Source organism: Anopheles aquasalis, chromosome 2 (genome assembly GCF_943734665.1).
Source record: "Anopheles aquasalis chromosome 2, idAnoAquaMG_Q_19, whole genome shotgun sequence".
In the NCBI taxonomy this organism is placed as follows: Eukaryota; Metazoa; Arthropoda; class Insecta; order Diptera; family Culicidae; genus Anopheles; species Anopheles aquasalis.
Window position 1 is genome coordinate 62,123,147 of NC_064877.1, and position 10,000 is coordinate 62,133,146.

At 49.5% G+C, this 10,000-nt stretch overlaps 1 protein-coding gene across 1 annotated transcript in view; it reads right to left on the reverse strand.

Annotated features, from left to right (window-relative positions):
* Positions 1 to 10,000, reverse strand: part of LOC126569175 (facilitated trehalose transporter Tret1-2 homolog) — a 15,168-nt gene that overhangs the window by 4,730 nt on the left and 438 nt on the right. The window contains exons 1-2 of the mRNA XM_050226100.1: positions 9,718 to 10,000; positions 7,678 to 7,710 (exon numbers count right to left, since the gene is read on the reverse strand). The exon at positions 9,718 to 10,000 is cut by the window's right edge and continues 438 nt beyond it. Coding sequence (XP_050082057.1) covers positions 7,678 to 7,710; positions 9,718 to 9,731 — 47 coding nt within the window. The 5' untranslated portion in view covers positions 9,732 to 10,000. The remainder of the gene's footprint in view (positions 1 to 7,677; positions 7,711 to 9,717) is intronic.

Sequence of the window (10,000 nt, forward strand, 5' to 3'; positions counted from 1 at the left end):
TGATGGTAATCGGCCATAATTTAGCGTCTGGTGTCTGCGGTGTCATAAATCAATGCTTTGGCCGAGACGCCAAACGGTAGAATAGATAATGTTCCAATTAATCCCCGAGTGGCTATCGATAAGCTGATCGAGGGCATGAGAGTTTTGATAAAACGTTCTCAGAATAAATGGATGAATGAAAGGAGTTTTCATGGTTATCTTACGATCAGTTTATTACTTTTTCGTGTCAAGAGTGCTTTTAGATAACAATTGACCTTAACAATACTGAAGCAAAGCTGCTTTAAAGGTTCAAGTGACCGTGAATTCAGCTTCTGCGGTGACATCTGAAGACATCTGAAATGGAAACCCACGACTGAAAACAAGACACGAACAAAACACGCAATCCTAACGCAAACACGAAACGAAAGGCGTAAAGTGTAACTAAAAGAATAAACCCCCCACGGGCTAGTCTTCTTGCAATCCGGTTTTTCTTCTCTTTGCTTGCGAAACGTGTACAGCTCCATCAGCTGATAAGTGGGATGAGGCGCGGGCACATCAACCTCCACCACACATAACAAAAGAACATCCAACGAGAAGTCCACTCAAGAAATGGGCCGTAATGACTGGCCGAAGTACGCGACACAAGAAGACGGAAACCGGTTCTCACATTAGCCAGTAACGGGAACGGGAATCGTGGATTTGCGGAGCGAAATGTGATGATTCCGCTGTGTCGGCGATCTTCAAGTCGCAAAGAGTACAGTGTATAATGTTGATCTGGGTGTAAACATACATTTTAGTTGTAACGAAGCACAAGAGACCAAAAGAGAGGACAGAGGGTTCGCATTTAAACAAATGACTCATCCGCAAGGGCTTTTGGGGCCGTGCAGTGATCGCAGTGAATCGTTGGAACAGTTTGTTTGAAATGCGAAATTTTGATGCCAATTTATCGGAATCTCAACGCGTTGAGTCAGCAAAAAACTCGGCCAGCTGCTCTGTTGCCTGCCAGTGCAATCGGCGAATGAACGGGTATTGTAAATTTTCAATTATTAATCACATACTTCTGGCAAATACGTTGGCCGCCCGTCCCCGTTAAAACCACCGGGCCTAAGATAGCCACTAAAAGATCCCAAATGTAGCCGGCCAAGCAAAAAGGGCGATCATCTCCGGACCGATGATCACTCCGCAAGTCCGTTCCGGCTATTTTTGGACGGGCGAGCGATCTTTGAGCGGTACCTTTTTGCGCCCGACGTAAACCACACCACAACACCACCAATCAATCGATTGATCGTTACTTTTTCGGTGTGGATTTTATTTTTATTTGATTTTGCAGTTTTCAAAACAGCCCCCCCCCCCCCCCCCAAGAAAACGCGCGGCCTCTCTGGTTAAGATCCCGGTCGTGTACGTGGTCGGTAGTGGCGGCCTATTCCTCGTGCAGCTCGCTGGATATGGAGAAGCTAAACCCTTGCCTTAGTGAAAAAGGGGAAACGGAGGAAAGATAAACGACTTGCTTGTCGCAGTCGGTGAGAGCGTGATCATGCAGATCACGTACCATTCGGCTGATGGAGTAACCGTAAAGGTAAGTCAGGAAGTTACCAATGACCGTTTGCGGTATGTCCGGTGCGAACGAAGATCGTTTGGCAAGAAGTTGTGGTCTCGAGTAATGAACCATTCACGTGATCAAACTGATTTCTTAACAACGAAGTGTTTGTTCAAACAAAATGATCTTCAATGCCTCTGTCTGGGCAATTTATCTCTTCCAGAAGGCATAAAGGCTGAAATGTTTTGTCAAACATTTTATTTTAAAACGAATGTACTAACTGGAATTATTCTTAGTTCAACCATAAACCGTCATGAGCGAAGCAAGCTCAATGATTCCAAGTAAAGTAATGACCTTCTTGAACGGTTCTAGCGTACGTGATTCCAGGTGATGACTTTACCCAAAAATCTCATACAAATAACTGATTGTAGACACCGCGATTTGTACTCTAACCGAGCAGGTGTGCTACCTCCGCAATCCGCGAAAAAAGGAAAACCACAAACAGAAACCATCCGACTGCGAATCCTGGCATCGATTCAACATTCGGACGCCGTTGTTTAATCGAAGTGTGGCTGCACTCACACCAACCAGCCACACGGTTGCAGTTCTGCTACTGCTTCACCCCGAAGTCCCCAAAAATTTCCCACGCGACCAAAGTCTCTAGGTCGCCCAGATAGGAAGGAGAGACATCGAGAGGGACTAAATGCACTTGTAACATGGAACGGCACGTGCGTCTTTTCAACCGCATCAAACCGTATAAGCCGTAGCCCCTTTTGTTGGAATGAAACATGTGTACCGCTACTCCTTGGGCTGGTGTACTAGACCCGGCATCTGCCATAGACGATGATGTCGTCGAGGTCTGACATTGACCTCATGGAATGTGGTCGATATTGACATTCCCCTATCGAGTGCGGCGGAAAGGCCCAAGGAATGTGGTTGTGGATCGAACACGCGTACGCACGTACATTACAACGGTACACAATAAGTGGAAAACGGACTCCGAAACGACACTCGACCGAGCAGTTCCTGGAGCCACCATCCCTAACCGATTACCGAGAGGTTGGCTACCTAATGTGGCGCCGACTGTCCTTCAATTATCACCTTATTTCCATTCAATGGTGCGTAGGGTGCGCTCCCGGTTTCGCTCCTTTCCAGCTTCCCAGTTGCAGGAACAATGTTGCAGCGGTAACGATATTATGAGTCGAGCTGAGTCGACACCGGGTGACGATGGCCAGTTGAGTGCCAGGATCCGATCATTCGATTTGTGGCGAATTGCGGCAAATTGCTGCTACTGCAGCTGTAAATTTATAATTGCACTTCGGGGCAGTACCAGGACTCGGATTCCCGGATCGCTTTACAACACACATGCACCATCACATCACATTGCACACGCTTGGCGATATGGCGTGGCTCAGTGTCACTTCGTTGCGGGTAAAAATTAAGTAATACATAAAATGTAACATTTAATTAGGCACACTTTATGGGCACTCTATCGGGTTACTTGGTCAGCATCTCACTGGCTAGCTATTGCCACTGGCTAGCAATTCCCTTTGGTGTCCTTCGAGGGCCGTGCAGGGCAATAAATGCACGAATGGAACCACAGAAGCTAATAGGACTCCGGATTACACAACATTGCCTTACACCGCACTTCAGGCTTTACACTTTCATTGTAATGCTTGCAATGCATTACGTTTTCATTTGTAACTCTACAAGCAGCCAGCGAATTACATCAAGCAAACGGTTTGTGTTTCACTCATAAACGAACACATAATGGACGATCGATCGAAAACGTTCCCCTTAGCGAGGACCTCAGCATAGACCCGGAATGTCCTAGAGCATACGAAGGACAAAGCGGACACACTAGTACATCGCTAGCTGACTCACTGCACGCATTGCACCACCGGGTGGGGGAGATTAGGTCGACTCTGGGAGCCCTCCGTGAAAATGCGCTTTCCACAACGGCAGCTACGGTCACCGGCGAACGGACACGCGAATCAAGCGCACAGAGACACAGACACACACTGTGACTGCTCCTCGACGACCACTCGCCAGGACGACCGTGACCGAACGACTGAAAATCAGCTGGCCCGCGGTCGCGGTCGTGGCGTCGGAAAAACCCTCCGAAATCGCGGTGCGGCGCGGCCCGGGTCTTAGTGTGAGTACGTTCGGTTTGATCCGTCTGTGTTTTTTTTTTTATTGTGAAGCAGCAAAAATAAATTCCACCTCGCAGTGGCCCTCTCCCGCCCCGTGGGATCCTGCCAGTTGGCCAGCTCGGAAAAGCGTTTTCCCCGAAACCGAAGCGTCGACCGGCGTCGAGGTTTTACTGTAGTGAGGCGAGTGGTCGCTGCTCGGGTCACCTCGGGTATAGTAAACATTCCGTCCGCAAAACGTCGCTGAACTCTAGCCAAACGGCGAGCAAAATGGCATATCGATCGCTCCACACTCCACTCCACTCCTCTTCCAGCCCGGATTCCGTTCGTTCGTTTTAATGTCTCCGTTTTTACTTCGCAGATCAATCGATCACACGATCACCGAACTCAAGATCAAGCCGCGATGACGCTCAGCGTTCTTCAAGCTTTCAAACTAAAAACAACAACAGACCCACGCATCAACCACGGAACCATGACGCGCTGCTGCTGATTTATCGACATTTCTTGGTGGCGGTGTGGATGGAAGATCGATCCGATCCGATCCGGTTCCGCTTATGCAAACACCAAACGAGTGCGCTTGGTGCTCCGGCAGGAAGTGATGGCTGGCACTTTGACTTTGAACTTGAGACTCTCGGCGTTCTTCAGACGCCTCAGGAAAACTGTTTTTCCACGCCAAAAACCACCAACAACATCCGGCAGGGAGGAAGCCAAGCAAAGCGACGGTTTCAGTGCGCGCGCGAAATACAAAGAATCATTGGAAGGCATTCGTTCTTATCGACGCCAATATCATCTCATCTGTGCAATGGTGGATGCTGAGAACGGTGCTCTTCGGTAGTTGATTTATGATATTTACTAACGCCCAACCTGGCTTATGGTTTGACCTTTCCGGGGCTTCTGTGGGGTGTGGTGTGTGGGAATCGAACCAAATCATAAGCACCGGGACGCGACGATGAAGGTTTGTGGTTCCAAGTGCCTCTGGCGGCGGACCAAGCCTCACAACCCACACGACCCTTCGAGGTGCGGTGGTTCTGTTGACTGTAAACGTTTGTCTCGATGATGTCAGCATGTCACCACACACTCTGGGGTGTCTTTATTTATGGAAATATATGAAACAATAGTTACCGCAAGCTACACTCGAGAGGGAGAGATTCATTTTCACTCCCATGCCAAGCAGGAATGGCGTTCGAGCATCGTGCCGTGACCATGACCGTGCCATCAAGCGTCCGCTCTTCGTTATCATCATCACCATCAACGCCATCACCATCTATCATCGATATCCTGCCAGGTCTCGGGGGTGGTCGTCCGGTTACCGGTTACCGGTACTCCACTTGAATCCAATTATCTGTGAGTCTACTCTTCACTGCCGGGCCGGGTCTACAGCTCTAACGGACACTGAATGATGAGCCCTTTCCCTGGCCCGTGCATGTTCCGACAAACGACTGCTAAGTACAATCATTGCCGAGCCCGAGACCCACACGTTTGCCACTTTCACAATCCTTCCGGTGTTTAATTGGCCTATCCGATCACCATCGTAATCCGTCAAAGAGGTCACCAGCGGTAAGGTGCTGGTGCTGGTGCTGACAGATTGGCATGGTTTATGTTTTTACACCCGACCTAGCAGCTGATGCACCCGGTACCATCCGGAGATCCGGCGAGAGAGAAAGGTGCTGGCTGCCGCTGCAAGTGATAAATGTTTGCGGCGTCATCGTTTTATGTTGCTAATCGGGACCGGCAGGAACAGACGTTGATTAGTTTTTATTAATTTCACAATCATAAACGGAGAAGGAGGGGGGAAAATAGATTCATTAGTTCATGGCTGTTGCCTGGTAACCGCATGTAGTGCTACAGCGATAAGAGCTCCTCCACCCGGCAGGTAGCTGGAAAGCAAACATCCTCGCAAACGAGTTAATTCTGATCGATCGGATTACCCACAACCTGCGTGACCATATCGTGAGGCCAGCACGCTTTCGCCAACATTCGCCAAATGCCCCGTTGCACCGTTTAGTCATTGGCGCGCCCGCGTTCAAACGCAATCCTTATCAGAATGCTGACCCGGTTTGATGCGAAATGGCGACGCCGTTCGCTGGAAACCGAATCCCGCAACAGCCTCACACCCGCTGGCCCTCTTGTGGTTGACACTTTATCGTTCAGGCCGTGGCTGTGGCTGGTGGTGAGGAGGAGAATCCGATGGCAACATCACGAACAATCCAACTCCCTCCCAGCATGGATGGATGGTGGAGCCAGACCGGGCAAACATTGAGCTGTCAGCATGTTTTACGCTAAACGCTAGCTCACGATCCCTTCTAGTTCCGAGGTTACTCCGGTCCGGATCTTCCCTTGTGTGAGCAAGGTTGGCATTTTATGTCGATTCCAGCGAATGATAGAACCATCTAGAGACGTGCAGAAGGCCCGTTACTCAGCGTTGATGGTACGCTGCAATCCAAGGACGCTTCGCGAATTATCGAATCATGTTTCGAAATGCATTCTGCCACAGGTGTGTCACGATTATTCGCATTAAGGCAACTGTTTGTTACTCATTGATCGGGTTTTTACTATCTAGAACAATCGCAATTTCGTCACTTTTCTTAGTATCGACGGTCATGAATCATAGATAGCGATTAGCGCCAGTCAACGTTTATCACAAAGCGGAAGGCCAGCTTTAAGGCCAAGCTGATGATACTATCCCGAATGGAAAGTAATCGGCTTATAATTGAATCATTTAAAGGGATTCCGTTCAATTTAAACCAAACTCCTGGGATCCGGCGTTTTATCGGCGCCAGAGAGAAGCACTAACTCGCCCGTTATCGCTGACTATCTATTGGCCGCGAGCAGCAATAACGAAACTTCCAGCCCATAAACCATCGATCCGTGCCAGTTGAAAACTACACATCTCTTTACGAGTGGAAGAGACCCGACCAACAGCAAGTACAACAAAAAATCGCTGATAACCGTTCACGAGGCTCGCAAAGATAATGGCAATGAGTGGTGGAGTTGGAAGCAGCACACACTTTTATCTCTCTCTCTCGAAGCTCGAGTATGCTTCCGTCGCAAAATGGCTCGTGGTTGGCGTCACCGGGGCTATGTGAGGGCGCAAAAAACATGTGAGAACCAGACAGTGCTACCTTCCCCGTTCCCCATCCGCAGAGTCGAGAGGAATCGATCCGGATCGATGTGAACTTGAACCTGTGCGCGAAGTTGGTCGAGAAAGCGATACAAAACTAAGCTTATTCTACGGTAAAATTACAGAGAAGCATGAGAATGTTTCCTCTGGATATCATAACTGTACAGCAATCGAACAGTAGCATTTCATTCGCACTCAGCCTCCTAATGCTGGGGCAGAGATTTCATCGCACTAACCGGATGGCAGCGTGGCCACATGGTTTCTATTAGCAGATTTCCGTCCAATCACTTGGAACGGATGCTGGAAACCATGCAGGGACAGCAGAACATTGTGACTAAACGATCGCAGGCATCATCATCCAACCGATCGACCGAACCATAGCAGCCACGAAGCAGTTGCACTTCGCTGCACATCGTTGCACTTTGGCATGCGTGCGGTCCTCTCCCGGGCCGTAAAGGGGTCCCGGGTGTATGACAAACAGAGCTGTTTGTTCGCATCGTGATCGCTACACAACGGCACGAGATTGCGAGCTCTTTGGCTTCCGGTTTCCACGAGCACAGTCTGCGCTGCGTTCGATTTGATGCACTGCTAAGCGGATTTGTTGCTGGAAAAACACTCGCTCCCGGGCCGTCCAACCGATGTGTGCCATGGATGGGAAAAGTTTTGTCTGAAGCCACAACCTTGGGAAAGTTCCTTCGTTGGGAATGAATTTTCCCGACCCATCGTATCGTGAACGGTCGTCGTGAGGAAATTAAAAGTAAACTGGCAAACGGTTGGCAATGACGATAGAACCTAAGTAAATAGAGCGAGGAAACGTGTGCCACCCACCACCACGCTAGTGGCGACGCGAAAACAATGTCCGGACAGTTTTCCTCCCCACCCGTACTTACCGTTGGTGCAGACTGAGTACGCTCGAACCGATACTGTAATGAAAGGGATTGAGGGGAGAGAGAGGGAGAAGAGAAAAAAAGAATTCGATTAGTCTAGCACATAATTACTAACGGGCAGTGGCGTCGTAGGAAACTCGCTGATGAAGATGAGAATGATGAGCCCAGGAGTGATGATTATGGTGGCCTTCCGTCTAATGCCGCCGGAAGTCTAAGCACCGCCACCGGAATAGGAGCACAATCGTCAAAACAACCTCCCCGCGTTCCCCGTGATGGTTCGGTTGCCCTTGAAAGATGGCCACGAAGACGACAACCGCCGGGCAACCGGGCACCGTGATGGGATGTTTCCGCTCAGAACCCTATTTATGACCGGTTCTGTGGAGCGTCCTTGGGTCAATTAAAACAGCTTTGTTTCCCGCTGTACGCACGCCGGCCACGCTTTTCCAACTGTTTGTTTTTTTTTTGCGATTTGTTCCGTGTCGTTGTCTTTGCCGCCCAACAAAAGGAATGAAAAGTCGCGAATCGGAAAATCTCTTCCACGAAGTGGCAAGGCACGAACTACGTGACCATTCGGTAGGAATGTGAACGAGTGACCATTCGGTTGGTTTAATGTGTTTAAGGCACTTGCATTTCTTCTTCCCGGACCATGCAAACCTTTGCAAATTCCTTCAGCCACTGAATGCCGAGCCTTCTCGACTTTCATTAACTTGATCTGGGTGTTGACTTCCAGGTTCTCCGCCGAATAAACGTTTTCCGGTTTGTCTTTCTAAAGCACTCTTCCAGTTCTGTTTACTCGGTGTGCCAAATAGGGTGTCGGGTTTGAGGGAACATCACCGCCATCAGCCCGTGCACCAAATGGCCGGAGCATCATTACGCTGTCGCGGCTAATTTGCTATACGCGAGGACCACCACGCTCAACGGCATCTTTGGCTTTGCTCTGGTCCCTGGGATGCCCCGAGGTGACCGCAATACCAAGAACGCCTGGCCAGGCCTGGCAGAAAGCTAGAAAGAACCTTCGATAAACCTGTTATTTAAGAGTCACGACAGACGGACCCTACCGCTTGCAGACAGCCAACGAGATCATGCCCGGGAGGTCGGTTCTGTAGGTCGACACAAAAGAGTTCCTTACGATGAATACAGCACCAGTGGTCGCGAGTTCTGCGAAGGTCCCGTAATGTGATGCTGCGCGACCGTTGGATGGATTCCATTGATGGATCTTCTTCCGATCGTTCGCCAATACGAAAAACGTGACTTCTATCTCTAATGTTGATCATCAGCGTGAGCATAAACCAATATCAAGGAACTGTCTTCCCATTCCGGTCCGGTTTGTTTGCTAAATACAGATGAGATTCGCTTTTTCCCATTCCCAGAAGACACTCCATCGAACCGTAAGCGATATGGTATGGTGCGATTCCAATGCAACGGATGATGTCTGATTTCATTGCCTTTTGTTAACCGGAAGCAGGGCACCATTGATGGTGCGATTTCCCCACACACAAGCCTTTCCGGAGAATGCATGAATGAGAACCGACGGCCATGCACCGGGCAACCGAGCTGCTAATGATGATGTTGGATAGCTGGATGACGATCGGCGACTCAACGAACACAAAACCTCAAAACACACAAAAGTCGTATGCTCCGGTGAACACTAATTCCCTCGGGCGCTGGGGGATGTTCCTTTTTCTTTTTATTCCTCCCTCGACACGATCGCTTCGCGTTGCATTGAACAGCACGTACAAGTCGGTCGTTCGATCACATCACATAAAAACTTTAGTTTTCAACAAACTCAGCTGCACCAGCGTGGTCGACGCCGTTGCACATACAGCCGTAAATGCTATTTTGTCCACAGCACGAGTCACGTGATCTTGTAGCACGATCGTGAAGGGAACATTTCTTGGCAAAAGGTTTTTCTTATGTCGCTCCTTAGCCCTAAGTAAACTCATCCCTACCCGAAGACATCTTTAATCCATTAAATGGGGCCATCGGCCAGAACCTAGCTCGCCTGCTGGCTGGCCAGCTTTATCCACTTCATTATGCGCTCACCTTAATGGATCCATCGTCTGAAGGCGAGTGTTGACTTGATCGGTTCGGTTAGCTAGTTACTCGGCTTTCTCGGTGGACAAACACCCCACGGCGTTGGTGGTCCTGTTGCTGTTGCTGCTGCTGCTGCTCGTGTTTAATCGATAACCGATTAATGAAGGTAATGACACACCGAGCGCCAGGTGGAATAGTAGATTGGCCCGCGGATGGTAAAGCTAGAAACCGTCGACTAGCCGGTCTACGCTCACGATCCACCAAGGAATTGGGTTCCCGTTCTGCAAACTAG